We start from the raw sequence: 17,507 nt of genomic DNA, 5'->3' as shown, positions 1-17,507 counted from the left end.
GAACTGAACTCACTACGAAATATGTCGCATCAATCTGGAGAGATTTCAGAAAGAAAGGATGCCATGTTGAAACACACAATTGTAGTTGAAACATGGACCATCCATATGAACCAGAACTCAAGCGACAGTCCAGTGAATTGCGTTCGTTCTCCTGGTTAACCGCGGAAACATAAGTTTCGACAAAACCCCTCACCAATAAGTCATGGTCATTCTAGCGTATGCCTGGCAAGGTATACTTGTGTGATATCTAGTACATGAAGGGAGAACTGTAAATGCGCATAGTTACAGGTATTTTTTAGTGTCACAGTTGCGCCATGCAATACCTACCAAACTGCTGGAACATTTGACCAACGCCATTATCCTATAAGATAACGCAAAGTGCACACACATCTCTTTCACATCAGTGGGGATGGGAAGTTCTTATACACCCGCCATATTCTCAAGATCTTAGTAAATGCGATTATGATCTGATCCCCAAAATGAAAGAGCCACTGCGTGGGAAACGTTTTGCTAACAACCAGACATGTGACACCACTTCGACGCTAGGTGATTCACATTAGCGCTGCACATAGAGCAGATTGTATTCAACGCGTTCCTCATCGCTGGGAACGGACCGTCGATGAACTTAAAGACTACTGCGAAGGTTGCTAAACAACCAACTAACTGTTTACGATTGCAAAGTCTGTGTAATTAGTTTTGTGTAACCGTTGCTCATACATTTATAAACCAATGTTATCCGGTTGCCTGTGTTTTGCTTGTTCCCCAAGAGGGTCTCCTTCATCCAGTTTTCCTCTGGCAAGGGCATTCAACGGCTCATGTCATGAACTTTCCAACGAGTATCTTCAATCTGTCCTGTTATGCCCCATTCGAAAGAAAGAAAAAAAAAAACTATAACTTAACCCTCGTATATAATGATTAAAAATAATATACAAATAATGGCATATTTGTGTTTGTAGTGAAAAGCTACCCCAAAACGATATGCCATATGACCCTCTTCCTATTAAAAATTTTAGACCTTAATCTAAGACGGCGGACTTCGAGTTGTTCATGAAGTTGCTACACAGTAGTAGATGCAGTTCTACCTCTATCCAAAGCATGCCTTAACTTTTGCCTCACCTTGTGTACTATAAATGCATTATAAAACTTCAGGTCCCGTGGGGCATCATTTAATATTATTCAATTGAGTTATTTTTCTTTCTCATGCGTTACTTTGGTCTGATACGAGACCATTTTAGGAGATGGGACTCAAGAAACTCGGAAGTTGAAAAATCAAGACAACTTTAATATATAGGGTGAACCTGACAGATGTGCACATACTCCGGGAGGTGACTTTTGACATCAAAAGAAGACAAAAATTTCTTTTTCATATCGTCCAATTACGCGTCGTACACGCTGTGCACATCTTCCTATTACGTTGCAATTGTCACGATTCGATTTTCGATTCCTAGTTGGCACCCTTGTCAGTCCTACACGACGTGGAATTCGATAATATGCAAGAAGACGTTTTGCCTTCTTTTGATGTCACGAATCACCTCCCGGAGTTTGTGCACATCTTTCAGATTTCACCCTGTATATACTGGGTGGACCATTTATCTTGATACATCATTGTAACTTTTAAACTGATAGTGAAAAAACTCTGAAATTTTGTACCAAGCAAATATCGACAGGGAAACATGGTTTGACACACTCTGTAGCATCACCAAGTTAACAATGTCGTCAACTCAACATAGTTATATTTTTTCAAATAGCACTCGTCAGGTTATTTTACTCAGTATTACAAACTAAAGACGCTACGTCACAAACATCCCAATTTTTATAGCCTCTGTAGAAGTAATAACGCAAGTGAGATAAATTGGGCAATGCACATCCAAAGAACTTTAGTGTCTAATTAATAGTGGATCATGAAATGATGAATTTCGAATTAATTGGAACAGAGATACAAGCAATTGAAGATTTGAGTTTTTTCAAAAGCCTTTATTTTGAAGAACTGCTGAGATAAGTACCTCATGCAATTGACTATATGACTTTCAATAGATGTGAAGATCGTAAAGCAGTTTATAGTAATTTGATATCGCACACTATTCCGGAGATTTGGTAAATTTGGTAGAGTTTGCAATACTTCTTAAAAATATTTAATTGCAAGAGCTTGCCACAAAATATCGATTTCGTGTTACAGAAGGAAAATAAATCAAAAAATGTTTTCAAATTTTTCACAAATACGCTATTTTAAGTAATACATCAAATTTAACATTTTTTTCATATCTCCGGAATGGTTTGAGATATTTGTTGTAAAAGACTTTATAATCTTTAGGTCTATTGAAAAACATTTATGTGATTGGATGAGATACTTATGTAAGCACTTTTCGAAATATAGTACTTGAAACAAGTCAAATTTTCAGTTCCTTCTAACTTCGATTCTACATATTCGAAATACGACATATGATTAGTATTCAACACTTTGGATGCACATTACCTTGTCTGTCTCACTTGCGCCATTACTCTCCGAAATTTGGTTATTTATCATTGTTAGTGATATTGTAGCATTCTTAGTTTGCAACACTGCATAATGAGTGAGTATTGTAAGTCTTCGTTTAACATATAGATTTGAAATATGTAATAACTTGGAGTAGTGCCATTTGAGAAAATATATCTTTATGTTGGTTTGGCAATACCGTTAATCTTGTTCTATTGCAGAATATGTCAAACAATGTACCCCTGTCAATATTTGCATCGTACGAAACTTAAATATTTTCTACATACTAGTTTAAAAGTTACAAGAACGTATCAAAATAAAAGGTCCAGCGTATATACAGTGTGTTTCAAAGCAATACCGATAACGTTTGGTAGGTGATTCCTGACACTAAAGATAAAACTAAAAGTATAGACCAACTTGGGTGCACAAATGCTTCCTTTCGGAGTTGTAGGCTGCCGAAAATATGAAAAAATGAACTTCAAATGTCCGTAGCTCCAAAACTATGGGACCTACCGTAGTCGGGACAAGACTTCACTTAGGAGTTAATACGTACCCTATTCAAAAATACATGTTTCAGAATCTTAAGGTACTCACGCAACAATTTTTATAGAGGGAGTTTAGCTACGGGCATATAATTTGAAGTACTCACCAAGTACCTCTATAAAAATTGTTGCGGAATTATCGCAGGATTCTGAAACATGGATTTTTAGATAAGGCACATAGTTCCTAAGCGAAGTTTTGATCCGACTACGGATTTTCGGCAGCCTGTAACTCCGAAAGGAAGCATTTTTGCACCCAGGTTGGTCTATACTTTTGTCTTTTGTCTTATCTTAGTGTCAGGAACCACCTCCCAAACCGTTGTCGGTGTTTCTTTGAAACACCCTATATATATATATATATATATATATATATATATATATATATATATATATATATATATATATATATATATATATATATATATATATATATATATATATATATATATATATATAGGGTGGCCCATTTTAATCATTCACGGAAATATCTCAAAAACGGTTCAGCATAAATGAACCAAACAAAAACTCAATTAGGAAATGCCATGAGGCACATCGGATGGTGTTGTTGCGGTGCCACCCAGGGCCGCCCTTCATGGGGGCTCACGGATCAACTTTAAAATTTTAAATAGAAACTTGGGTCGTGTGATACCTCGTTCGATAGATATCCAAACATTAACAGCGTTGTGGTAAATGATTTTCATTTCGGACACCGTATTCAAAATCTTCGCCAAAACATGGTTCCTATATCAGATAAAACGTCCAGTACCACTAATATAAAAACTCTTGGAGATAACTGAACAGAACGAAAAGTGAAACGGGAAAATGGCATGGGGTAAGTCGAATGATGATATCGCGGTGAAACAGAGGGTCATCTTTCATGGCGGCCCACGGCCGAACTTTGAAATTTTAAATAAAAACATGGGTCGGGTGATACCTCGTTCGATAGATCTTCAAACTCTAAACAGCGTTATGACAAATGATTTTTTATATCTGTCACCGTTTTCAAAATGTCCGCAAGAAATTGTGCCTATACAGATAAAATGTACCGTACCTCTGATATGAAAATGCTTCGAGATGGATGAACAGAACAAAACGTGAAACAGGAAAATGGCATATGGGGCACTTCGAGTGACGTTTTATCGTTGTGATCCCCAGGGCAGCCTTGCATGGGGTCCAGAGCACAAGTTCGAAATTTTAAATGAAAACGGCAGTTGAACAAAACCAACCGTTGTGTTCGTTGTTCTAAAAACCGCATTTTCGACAGTTTTGTTTAGCATTTCAGTTGATTTATTTTTACATCAAATTATTGCCTCCAATAGAAATCGAAGGTACTATTTAACACGAACTTTACCAACTTTTTCATTACCGAAACCTCTATCTCTTATAAAAACACATTCAAGATAATTTTGTTGCGTAGATACAATTGGAAAACCTAAGGTTCTCATTTGAAATTTCACCGTTCCTACCCGCATCACCCACTTACGAAGGGAGATCCGAAAGATGATTTTCTAAGAATTGATTTCCTCCTTTGCATTATGTCACTTTTACTTTAATCATCTTTTTCTCTGTTGATCATTCTCGAGCTGTGGAATGATAAATACCCTCTGTGATATCCTATACGTGTTTTATTCTATTAATTTATCTTCAACTGTTTTCATATTAGTATTACTGTACGTTTTATCTAATACAGGCATCATGTCTTGGCGGACATTTTGAAAACGGTGACCCGTATGAAAAATCATCTGCCACAATGCTGTTTAAAGTTTAAATATCTATCGAACGAGGTATCACACGACCCATGTTTTTATTTAAAATTTCGAAGTTGTGCTCTGGGCTCCCATGAAAGGTGGCCCTGGGGTCACTACATCATTCGACGGCAACATCATTCGACGTACCCCATATCATTTTCCTATTTCATTTTTTGTTCTGTTCATTTATCTCGAAGCATTTTCATATTAGCGGTACTGGATGTTTTATCTGATACAGGCGCCATGTTTTTGCGGCCATTATGAATACAGGACCGATATGAAAAATCTTTTACCACAACGCTGTTTAGTGTTTGGAGATCTATCGAACGAGGTATTGCGCGACCTATGTCTCCATTTAAAATTTTAAAGTTGGTCCGTGAGCCCCCATGAAGGGCAGCCCTGGGTGACACCGCCCGATAGCATTTCCTATTTGAGTTTTGGTTCGGTTTATTTATGTTGAACCATTTTCGAGATATTTCCGTGGAAAGATTGAAACGGGCCACCCTGTATATATATACATATATATAATAGAAAGATGGTCTAAAAAGTATAGAGCCTTTTGCGCTGATATCTGAAATCTCAGGATATATGAGCTGCAGCAGATGGAGCCTAACATCATTTGATAGCTGCCAATTGAAGGTAGTAGATGTGGTGGAAAAGTGTTCAATTTTTCGTAATCAGACATCAGGTATTGCGCCATGAATGTGTAAGAACTTTTCACAAAACGCTATATTTTACAGTTTTGTTGCGATAAAGGTGTAAGTACTGCACTAGCCCGTGAAGAAACTTGCACTGTTCATGAGTAAGATACATTATCAGATGCAACAGGCAAAACATGGTTCAGTCGCCTTCGTTCTCTGAATTTGGTGTTCAAGATGCGACTCATCAGTGGACGACTAATCACAGTAAAAGTAGATGATATTCCACCAAAAGTCGAGGAAGACCGGCATGTAAGCAGTCATGACATCGCCATGGATCTAAACATTCATAACCAAATATTGTTAAACCATTTGGAGTAAGATTGCTTTAAAATAATAATAATAATAATAATAATAATAATAATAAAGATTTTTGGGTACTGCATGATATGGCTCAAAAACATTTACTCGATCGAATTTCTATCTGCAAATATCTACTGAAACGTAACGAACTCAAACCATTTCTGGAGCGATTGATCACGGGTGATGAAAAGTAAATAACTTACGACGACAATGTACAAGAACGATTGTGATCGAAGCTCCATTGTCTGGCAAAATCCATATTGACGTTCAGGAAGATTATGCTGTGCGTTTGGTGGGATTGGAAAGGCTCTGTGCATCATGAACTGCTGTCGCAAAGTAGAACAATAGACTCAGGCTTGTACTGTCGACAGTTAACGCGAATGCACGTAGTACGAGATTATGGTGTTGCCGGGAAAATTTTAGAAGGTAATCAATGGTTTCATAATGTTATTTTCCAATAACAATAATTGTATTCTCAGTTTTGATCTCCAGAGACAATTTAACATATACTTCCTTTTTAAAATACTCTCAGATATTGATCATGAATTGTTCGTCTTTACCTTCTTTCACCTGAAAGCGAACTCCAGTGAGGTAACACATAATTAAATGATCAAATTCACCAAAATGTCTTCTCTTTTTACTAATGCGATGAATAAACGTTATCAAATGTAGAGGAGTATTGAAGAACGTAACTCAAGAATTTCGCAGTTTAGGGTAAATTTTGTCCGTGAATTAAGATCAGTTCTCTGTATATTCTTACTTTCTGTAATATCACAAATTCCTAGCGAATATTTTTAAAGTACTTAGTGGAAAACGACAGAGTGCAAAATTCACGGACGTTGTTAGCCTTTAAAATTGAAAATAGAACACTTTTTGACGAGTTTACGATTGTCTTTTCATTTTTATTCAAAACACGTCGATCATCTTCAAGGCTACTAAGCAGTGGCGGATCTAGAAGGTAAAAACGGGGGGGGGGGGGCAGTCAGACTCCAGACTATGATAGGTATATCTTGAGTTTATGGTAAACTTTCAAAAATATATAAATAATAGCTTAAATTATTTTTGTCACTCGAAAAACGGGGGGGGGGGGGGTAGATCCGCCACTGGTACTAAGAACAAGGAACAAGTGATATGTAAAAACTGAAATCCAAGTGCAAACAGTTGACAGTGGTAAAAATGTTTTTATATGGTCAACTATGTATCTATTTATTATTCTTTGTCCTTAATACCCTAAGAATTCGCGACGCTTTTGAGTAAAATATTAAAGAGGAGACAGAGAAAACATTGCAGGAAGTGTAATTAAACTTCTTTTTAGAATATTAACCATAATATTCTAAAAAGACTTCTAAGAAAATATGCATTTTATTTCCCCATCTCCACTTTGTCATACAGCAATTGATATACTTGAAAACACAAGACTATAAAGATGTAATATAATTTGTGATACAACAGTGGAGGAAACAACAGATATATATATATATAACCAAATTTACAAGTTTTCTGTCGTGTATGCTGAGTACAATTATGGGTACAAGTAATGTAACAAGCGAGAGATCCGCAGGTAGGTCTGTGCATGTTCTAAAATTATGTACTTTCTTGATTTATATTCGAGTTGTATTAAATGATACGGTGAAGGTATGCAATCGATTACTTACTGTGTATATATGTATATATATATCGGAGCATTTTCTGAGGAAATATGTTACATACCGGTAGAACAGTTTACTTTCTGTATTCTTTACTTTATTTACAACAGTAACTTTCTTCTTTCTTGCAGACTGTGAGCACAGAAGAGATGGTCATTGACGAATCATCTGAAGTAAGTCTCGTACTATCTGGGTATCTTTCTCTTTCTGTTTTTCTTCTTTTCTTTCTGCATGTTTAGAGACGGGATGAAATATTGCTTTGTATGTATAAAGGCGCTTGACTTCCTTTCCTTTATGACCGAGGGGAAAGCAGAGATACAAGTTGTTTTGTAGAAGTAGTAGTTTGTTTTGTTTATTTATGTGGAGTTTAATCTCTCATTACAGTAACGAGCTTGTATAATACTTTTGTGTAAAAATTTAACGTGGAATCCAAATCATATGAACTCCAAACGGGAATCGAAAGTGGGTTTGGTAATCAAAGATAAGAATGCTTCATTCAACCATGAGATCTGTCCTTCGACTTACCTTATAGAATCTATAAGGTATATTCAAAGGTCAGATGTTGTTTAGTACAATTGTGTGTCTATTTACTCACATCCTATTTCAGTAAATGTGTGGATTTATGGTTTTAATGTACGATACCATGCAAAATATAATTCGTAGTTATTAAACATTTCGCAGGAGAGCTCTTATGGTTACATGGTTAGTATATGCGTCTTTGGTTTGAGCTTGGTAGATACTTGATTCGGATCTCACGCAAAGTTGTACGTCTGGGACTAAAAATGAACATTAAACTCCAAACCACCCAACCAACCAAAAATTTGTTAGTGTTCACTTATTTCTTGACAATCCTGTATCAATAGTCTTATTTAAAATTATACTGTTCCCTAAGATCATATGATATTGTGTCTTACGACATTATGCGTATAATTTTCTTTACATTGATCCATTCTTTTGTATACAGTCAAGTTAGGTTAGAAAAAAAAAAAATCGAATGTGCAGCATTCAGGAAAGAAACAAAGATACCAAACAAGAAGAAAAAAATAGGTAGCCTTACTTTTATGACCAGGCATAACGTTTAGACTTGAGAAATTAGCACAATAAATGGAACTCAACGTATCGCAACATTTGCAAATTTAGAAAAATCTCAATGTCGTAAAAATTATTTTACTTATAAATCAAGTCAGTCAGGCGTATACCGAGCTGTCTGTAAGTGCTCTGAAACATATGTTGGATAGACAAAATGCAGCATTGAAACCAGAATAACAATATGTATCAAGGCGTAAAATATGAAGATATCACAGCTGTATCAAACTAGATAAATACATGTACTTATAAGGAAAGGAGTCAAAAGCACTTCACATAGAAAGAAACTCTTTCAAATATTTTTTCATGAGAACAAAAAGTCCAGATTTGAATTTGTATGCAAAGTGCCTGGACAAACAGTGGAACAGCATTTTTCATAATCACACACATTTTATTTTGCCTTAATGTTTTTTTATCCTTCGTTTACTTTTTTTCTACAAAAAATCAAGATCAAAACTACAGTGTATATCGTACGCAGTCGACGGAATCCACCTGATCTTGACCAAAATTGAGATGGTGATAGAACTTCATAAGCTTAGTACACATATAAAATATTTTGGTATGCAGGCCTAGGGTTCCATAGTTATTGATCATCGAATTTGGGGTTATTATTTATGATATGCTGTCCACGATACTAATCCAATCTGGACAGAATTCGCTATGATAGTAGTTCCTGTGTAGTGTAGTACGTATATGAAATATTATGGTATACGGAGCATTGGTTCTCGAACTACTGACTACCAAATTTGAGTTTGCGCTTAGTGAAATGAAGACATTTCACTAAATGACGATCGATAAACCTATTCGATCTTGACCAAACTTGGTATGGTAGTAAAAGTTGACGAGTTTTTTACACATTCGAGTTTGGTATGAAATATTGTGATGTACAGATCTTTAGTTTCCGAGTTATTGGCCATGGAAATACCGTAACTTTGCTTTTATCTTACCACAAAGAATACTAGTAAGACAGTAACCAAAAATATTACCTTTAAAAACATGTTAGTGAAAGAACATATGTCGTAGAGATATTATGGACGATGATAACATGGAAAGTTTGTTTATACTCATATTTCGTTGAACATGGGAAAGTTGCCTATATAAATCACAATCCAAATTTATTAATATTGAGTGTATGTGCATTTTAATTTAACTATTGCATACTCATATTACATACTTACGTTACTGGAAAGTAAAGATATTATATATATATATATATATATATATATATATATATATAAAAAGAAATAAAATAAAACACAAAATCAGTTACAGCACACTTAACAATGTTATACGCAATAGTTCGTTCACTAGTTCGCTGCGGAATACCTTCTAGTCTTTTCGCTCTGTCTTGCATAAATCATTAAGTCCCAAATCTAGGGCGATTTTCAGTAAAAATCACACTCGAAACCTTTGGCTAATGCAGTTCGCCTCTCTAAGCTCGACTTCATGTGAAGCCCGTTATCAAGAAGTTCTCACGGCTTGAAGAACGAATATGAACAATGTTATTGTATTCTATGAGTAATAGATGAATAGCCTTGTTGAGCAGGAAACTTTCACTTCACAAAAATAAAAGTAATGTTCAAATTAACGTAAAATAAAGACTATTATAAATGGAGTCCAAAGATGGGAGAATAATAAAGTGCAGCCTTGCTTCGTTTTCATTCAGAACCCTGGGTGTGAACACTGGCAACTACTGCTTGAAAGTAATATATAGTATACTGAAACTAAAACAAAATCATTCAATAACACCCTTTATAACTGGTTCTTTATTTCGTTCCTGCACTAGAGGGTTAATTAAATAATCAACAAATATGAACGGATATTTAGAAATACTGTTGTAACTCATTTCATGAATGGAATTTGACACTCGTAAAAGGTGAATAAACATTTTTTTTTTTTTTTTTTTTGGAAGCTCTCACACACACAAATAAATAATGTAATGACATATTGCAAACTAACAATTGCATTAACTCCAGTTATTGATTATACACTATTCACAAATATGGTAATTATTGGTAAGTTTTAAATATTAATACTTTCTGTTCATTAGTTATCACTCGCGTCTACTTCAATATATAAATGTACATTAGGGTGGATCGAAAAAACTTTTTTTCCGAAATCGATAACACCTAACACGGGACCACCCATAACAGTAGTTCACTGAATTTTTTTCACATTTTTCGGACGATGTCTTCCGGTGCCGCAATCGACCTAAAGTTTTGGAAAAGTCAACATAGACAATACGCATTACACAGTATGTAAACAGTCTGTTTTATCTTTCAATACGGTTCGGAAGAGCATATTTCTCTATGTAATCTCTCTTCAACTTTATGTGCTATACTGACATCACCAATATGTGCATTTCTTTTCTTATTTTAACCATAAAATGACTTAAAATAACCCAGAGCTGAAACGAGGAGGTGACTGCACGTCGTGCTCCGCTGACCCACCTACCCAATAGACAATAAACATGTTGTTAAGGCCTAAAGTTTAGATGATGAAGTATTTTTTCGACTCAAAAGTGGGAATATTTTTCCTGGACAGCAGTCTTGCTCGAATGAAGCCGTCTCTTTCTTAAAATCCATATTCTCGGGCTACAGTGGCTTCTTGTACCATCCTTTCCACGGCCTGGGTATGACATGGAGATTCCGTTGTCGATTTAGCTGCGACTACTGCACTTTTGATGTTTTCTTCTACTTTTTACAATGTAAGTGCTTTAGTCAAGGGCGGTTCAGTGACTCACGGAGGAGTAGCTTATCATATCATAATCAGTTTTAAAGTTAATGTCAAGCACGACAAACTCTCGAATTGATTTCTTGGGTGCTATGGCGCAGGCCTTTTTTACTCGTCTCCATCCAAGAGTCCGAATAACTTGAGAAGAGTCGATCATCGCCAGCAACATATTTTCAGGATGTGAGAAAAAACCATTTGTTTGGAGCATCGAAAAAACTATTTTCTTCAGATTATCCGGTGAAATTGCTGACGAAAGCTGGTCGATCTTCCACACGTGTCGCGCCCCCGTCACTGCAAGAAGAATGCCATCGAATCGCGAACCACATCGTTGTGTAGACCTTCACAATGAATTTGACAAACCAAACTAAAGAAGGACTAGGCGACTCTTCGCTTATGTAAAGGCACAGGATGCAGCATGTCGCCGTCAGCTAACGGGAATGATTCACGCCAAATATATATATGTGAAAATGTAATATGGCGGCATCATCATAGAAAACAATCGATCCTCATTTTTATGATACTGAACATAGCTCTGATTTTCTTTCTATGCGGTATCGTCAGCACTTATTTAGCACTAATTTAACTTTTTGGCATAGTTTACAAAATTAGTGTTGTTAAACAAATATCAAAATAACAAAAAAATCTTGGCGTGGCTAGAGTGAATCTAGCCAGACCCACTCAACTGATTGAGATGAAACCTGTATACAAAGTTAGTGTTAAATTAGTGCCGACAATATCGCATAAAAAGAAAATTAGTGCCATTATCAAAAGGCCAAATAAATTTGAAAATATTTAATGGCGGCATCATCAAAGAAAACAATTGATCCTCATTTTCGCCATATTAGATTTTCAAATATATTTGGCCTTCTGATAATGGCACTAATTTTCTTTTTTTGCGTTATAGTTAGCACCTCAAATATATTGTTTTATGCGTTATTGTTAGCACCTCGATTGTTTTCTTTGATGATACTGCCATATTAGGATTTTCGACTAAAATTTTCCTTCTAATAATAGCCATATTACGAGGGAGAACCCAAAAGAAACCAGACTTTCGTTCTAAAAAAATAATTTATATTTTTTGCAAAATTCTTTCAATCTCCTTCAAAGTACTCTCCATTAAATGCGATTCATTTCTCCCATCTTTCATGTGGTTCGGATTCCACGTTAATCAGTAGGTCCACGTCTCATATAACCTCGCTGCTGAACGGAACGTTAAACTCCAAATAATCATAATCATTTCTTCCATCTTCTTTCCCACTGTTTGAAGCACCTCTGAAACTCGTGGAACTTATATATCATCCAGTGCGCTCTGTGAACTTGTTTTTACAGCCTCTACACCATCAAATATTTTCCTTTTAGATTTTGTTTAATTCTCGGAAAATGTCATCATGTTGGTCAAAAAGTTTGGATCACTTTCAATCTGATTTTTCAAGTCCTGGCTGAAATTCAGACGAATGATTTGATCCTGTGTGAGCAGGCGAGAAACAAACTTAGCGGTAACATGTCTCATTTGCAAAACCTCACGCTGGCACGAGCTCCAACTCACTCCTGCCTGTCTTGAAATATCATCGATCATAAAACAATGATCCTCGCTGATTTTGGGGCAGATTTGTTCGATGTTTTCGACGTTTCGAAATGATGAAGAGCACCCAGAACGAGCATGATCTTTAACACTCATCTCTCCACACTTAGAGCCCAAACTACTCAAAAAATTGTGTGCGGTTCATAGTATCCTTCTTGAAAGCCTGTTGAAGCATTTGGTAAGTTTTGATTTCCGATTTTCCAAGTAGGAAGCAAACACGCTCCTTGTTCCTTTGAATCTGCCATAACGATTTCGCAGGCGGCAAACGAAAACAGTTGAGAAAAACAATAATACGATCAAACGTTAATCTCCTACGCAGACGCCTCTTGGCCAGCTGATCTGGGAAGGTCTCTACTAGACCCACCTAGCAGGAGAATTCTCTACTACGCCTAGGAACGGCAGCGCTCTTTCAATTCGGTTTCTTTCGGGTCCTCCCTCGTACATTATATATGCGTTATCGTTAGCACCTCGATTGTTTTCTTTGATGATGCCGCCATATTAGATTTGCGAATATATTTGGCCTTCTGATAATGGTAGTAATTTCCTTTTTATGCCTGACCATTAGCACCTCGTGCTGGATGGCGGAGCACAACGTGCAGTCACCTCCTCGTTTGAGCTCTGGGTTATTTTAAGCCATAAAAAAATGCACATATTGGTGATGTCAGTATAGCACATAAAGTTGAAGAACGATTAAAAAAGAGAAATATGATCTTCCGAACCGTATTGGAAGATAAAACAGACTGTTTACATACTGTGTAATGCGTGTTGCCTATATTGACTTTTCCAAAACTTTAATCCGATTGCGGCACCGGAAGACATTCTCCGAAAAATGTGAAGAAAATTCAGTGAACTACTGTTATGGGTGGGCAACTTTTCCCGTGTGATCCGTTATCGATTTCGAAAAAAAGTTTTTTTCGATCCACCCTAATCTACACTCATGTTCAAAATTATTGTTGCATGTCTATAGATATGTTGTTGTAGGAATATAATTTGATAACGAATTCGACCGGTATTTCTTATAATGTTAGTATGTGTATGATCGGCAAAGACGTGTATGTGGCAAATTTCATGTCAAAAGAGCATTAAAGAAGAGCAACAAGACGAAAATAAAACTTTCTTGTCCATTTAGCAACATTTTGTTGTACTCACTCTAATTTTCGTATTTATAATTCTTTTCCTATGAAATTTACCACAAATATACATTTCCCGATTTTACACATAGTATCAATATTAAAAGTATACTGCAAAATCATTATCAAATTATTCTCTTACAAGAAGACAGTTATAGATATGCGACAATCATTTTGGGCATGAGTGTACATATATAAACACTGTTCGCACATAAAATACATGCACTTGGAGAAAATCCATGTGGTAATTCTCTTCATTCAATCTCTTTTCATTGAGTGAACACTGGCACAAAGTTTCTTCAGTTTGCACTCTTTCCGTGTGCGAAATCTCAGTCTCACGGTGGAAGCTCAAACCATATACTTAACATACGTGACAGCAACATATTGCATCGTCCCTGCTACTAGAATGCTCGAGAAGCAGGTAATTGATATGATTTAATTAATGTCCATTGGTAACTTATGCCAATATTGCATCAATGACAGCTAGATATTATGGTATGCTTATACTGTTCAGTATACTGGTAACAGAAAAATATCGCAACCATTAAAAAGAAAGAAAAAAACCTTCCTTATAATTTCAGCCAGCTATAATCTTATATACTTCGCTAATATATTTAATTAATGCAAGTATTAGTTTTATACCACATTATTTCCTTTTTTCTTAACGTGTTTATGTGAACGCTTATGTACAGTATATTTGTAATGATATATATTCTTCATTATGTAAATAAATATTCTTTGTAACAGTATTCTTCGTGTTCGTACATAACGTGCTTATTTATTACTATTACATATATGTACATATGTCTATGTTATTGTAAATGTAGGTTACAGTTTACTTAAGAGTCAATCCATTCTAAGTGATCAACCATGTGCCACAGGACCATCTCCAAACAATCTAATTTTTAATGAATGCTTATCCTATATCAGGGTACTTCAAAACCACGTTCATTGGATTTTTAAAACATCTCTTAGCTACACAGCGGCTGCCGCCATTTGGCGTTCTCTCGATTTGAGGCATTTACGGATTATTCAATATCTTCAAATGAGTTAGTCCTACCGGAATGAAAATTGCTGGGCATCTCCAACTTGTGCAGAGCTAAAACTTTGTCCTCTTAATATTTTTGCCTAAAGCCACTTGAAAGGGGTGAAATCCGGGCCTACAGTAGCAACATTTTTGGACGTTAAAGACATGTTTGGGAAGAGGAAGCAACCGATGTAGAGGTCTGAATTTGTGTGTGCATGTAGTCCGGGGTCATAAGTTTGTACTTAAAACTTTGCAGACCTGTAGCTGCTCCCAAAGGCCTGAAAAAAGATAATAAAGTTGGAAAATTGTGCCAATTTGGCATATTTCACTGTCCAACATCTCCAATGGGCCTGGAATGAAAAAATCTGAAATTTTGGGAATATATATAGCAGAACGGGGTCAAAGTATTAAGGAATGACTTCATACGCTAGGAGGTGTTTTGTTCACAAATTCAACTGGAGATTCATTGTTCTGACGTAAAATAAAGTAGGATCAATGGTTAGTCCAGTCAAGGTTTCTCAAGCTCGTCTTTTTCCTCTAGTTGTGACTCACTGTCTTATCACACCCACAACAGCACTGGTGAATGCCGCTATCAGCAGAAGGCGAGAAAAGTCAAAATGTACACTTAACAAAAAGTCCGTAAGTAGCCATTGCTCTTGCTGCTTGCTATATCAATGGTATTCAATCATGTTTAGTCTTGTTTTAACTGTCAACTCATGCAGGAGACTGGTCTTTCGTTTGATTACATTCTCCAGGTAGTCTTTACAGTGAGTGAGTGTTCACTGTACTTTTTGTCAAGTGTACATTTTGACTTTTCTCGCCTTCTGCTGATAGCGGCATTCTTCACCAGTGCTGTTGTGGGTGTGATAAGACAGTGAATCACAACTAGAGGAAAGAAACGAGCTTGAGAACCTTGATTGGACTAACCATTCACCTTACTTTATTTTACGTCAGAACAACGAATTTTTAGTTGAATTTGTGAACAAAACATCTCCTAGAGTATGACGTCATTCCTTAATACTTTTACTACTTTCTACTCAAAAACACAAAACGCGCTTCACATATAAATACAAAATACTTGCTGGAACAAGGAAGAAAAAAAAATGCTTCTAAAAAAAATGGACAAAATTAAAAACGAGATGACCACTAATTACAAAGAAATATTTTCGTTAAACAAGGTAACATACTGTACAACTTCAAGTATAGGAGACAGTATTCGTCACGTCAGAGTAGTATTCGTGCATTTCTCCCTACAATACAAAAGCATACATATATATATATATATATATATATATATATATATATATATATATATATAAAAGTAAATTTATGGAAATTCACAAAGATAGATAGATCATAGATTCACCTGTTTTCCAAGTCCGGGTATCGAACCTAGAACTATTCCAACGTATTTGCGATGATAAATCTGTTTCTGAAGCACATGCGTATTCACAAAAGTTACAGTTAAAAAGACGCTGTTATAACGTTCAAAGTGAAGAGATTAAAGAAATACCTTAACTTTGCTTTTATCTCACTACAAAAAATACTACTTTTTTATTTTATTTTATTTATTTAACAAACACCAGATACAGCTCAGAGGCTATACTAAAACATCAATCAAAAATATTACCTTAAGAAACACGTCAGTGAAAGAACATATGTTATAGAAATATTATGGACGATGATAACATGGAAAGGTTTTTAATACGCATATTCCACTGAACATGGGAAAGTTGTCTATACAGATCACAATCCAGACTATTTATATTGAGTATACATGCATTTTAATTTAATTGTTGGCTCATATTACACACTTAACGTTAATGGAAAGTAAAGATATATAAACTAAAACACAAAGTCAGTCACATGTATGAGACATTTACGATGTTACATGCAACTGTACGTTCACTAGTTAGCTGCAGAATCCCTTCTAGTCTTTCTCGCTCTGTCTTGTACAAATCATTTAGTCTCAAATCTAGGGCGATTTTCAGTAAAAATCACACTCTCGAAACCTTCAAAATTTATAATTTTTCACTCGCGCCATGTGCAAGAGTTCTCATTGGCTAATACAGTTCGCTGCTCTAAGCTCGACTGCATATGAAGTCTGTTATCAAGACGTTCTTACGACTTGAAGAACAAATGTGAACAATGAGTTATTGTATTCTATGATTACTCACAAGTAAACCTTACGTTTGGGTGAATCGAGTTGCTGACTGAGACACATATGAGAAAGTAGTACTAAATGTGTTCAGTATTTTAGTGAAGTTGTAGGTGCGAAGCTCCAGGGGTTTAGAAGATACAGCTACCAGAACATCACATGGAAGTACAGAATAGTTGTCATACAGTTGGAGGTAAAAGCTCTGTAAGACCTCTTGTAACGACAAAAGGTGAATAACAAATATATGGGTACATATTAGGACTAGGGAGAATTCATATAGTGAGGGTATACCTGACGGCGGCCATCTTGAAATTCGCCATTTTGAATTAAGGTTAAGTTTTTAAAATAGGAATAGGGTCATGTGATACATGATTTAAGGCGCAA

The 17,507-nt window shown here is 35.8% G+C and overlaps 1 protein-coding gene across 3 annotated transcripts in view; it reads left to right on the top strand.

Annotated features, from left to right (window-relative positions):
• The window catches only part of S6kII (Ribosomal protein S6 kinase II), a 171,323-nt gene that overhangs the window by 40,629 nt on the left and 113,187 nt on the right, over positions 1-17,507 (top strand). For all 3 annotated transcript variants that reach the window (XM_081726796.1, XM_081726794.1, XM_081726799.1), the window contains one exon: positions 7,539-7,580. In XM_081726796.1, the coding sequence (XP_081582922.1) occupies positions 7,539-7,580 (42 nt within the window). The remainder of the gene's footprint in view (positions 1-7,538; positions 7,581-17,507) is intronic.

Source organism: Thermobia domestica, chromosome 1, assembly GCF_964235325.1.
Source record: "Thermobia domestica chromosome 1, izTheDome1.hap1.1, whole genome shotgun sequence".
NCBI classification, from domain to species: Eukaryota; Metazoa; Arthropoda; class Insecta; order Zygentoma; family Lepismatidae; genus Thermobia; species Thermobia domestica.
Note: the sequence above shows the minus strand (reverse complement) of the source record. Positions and strands in the feature narration are given on the sequence as shown.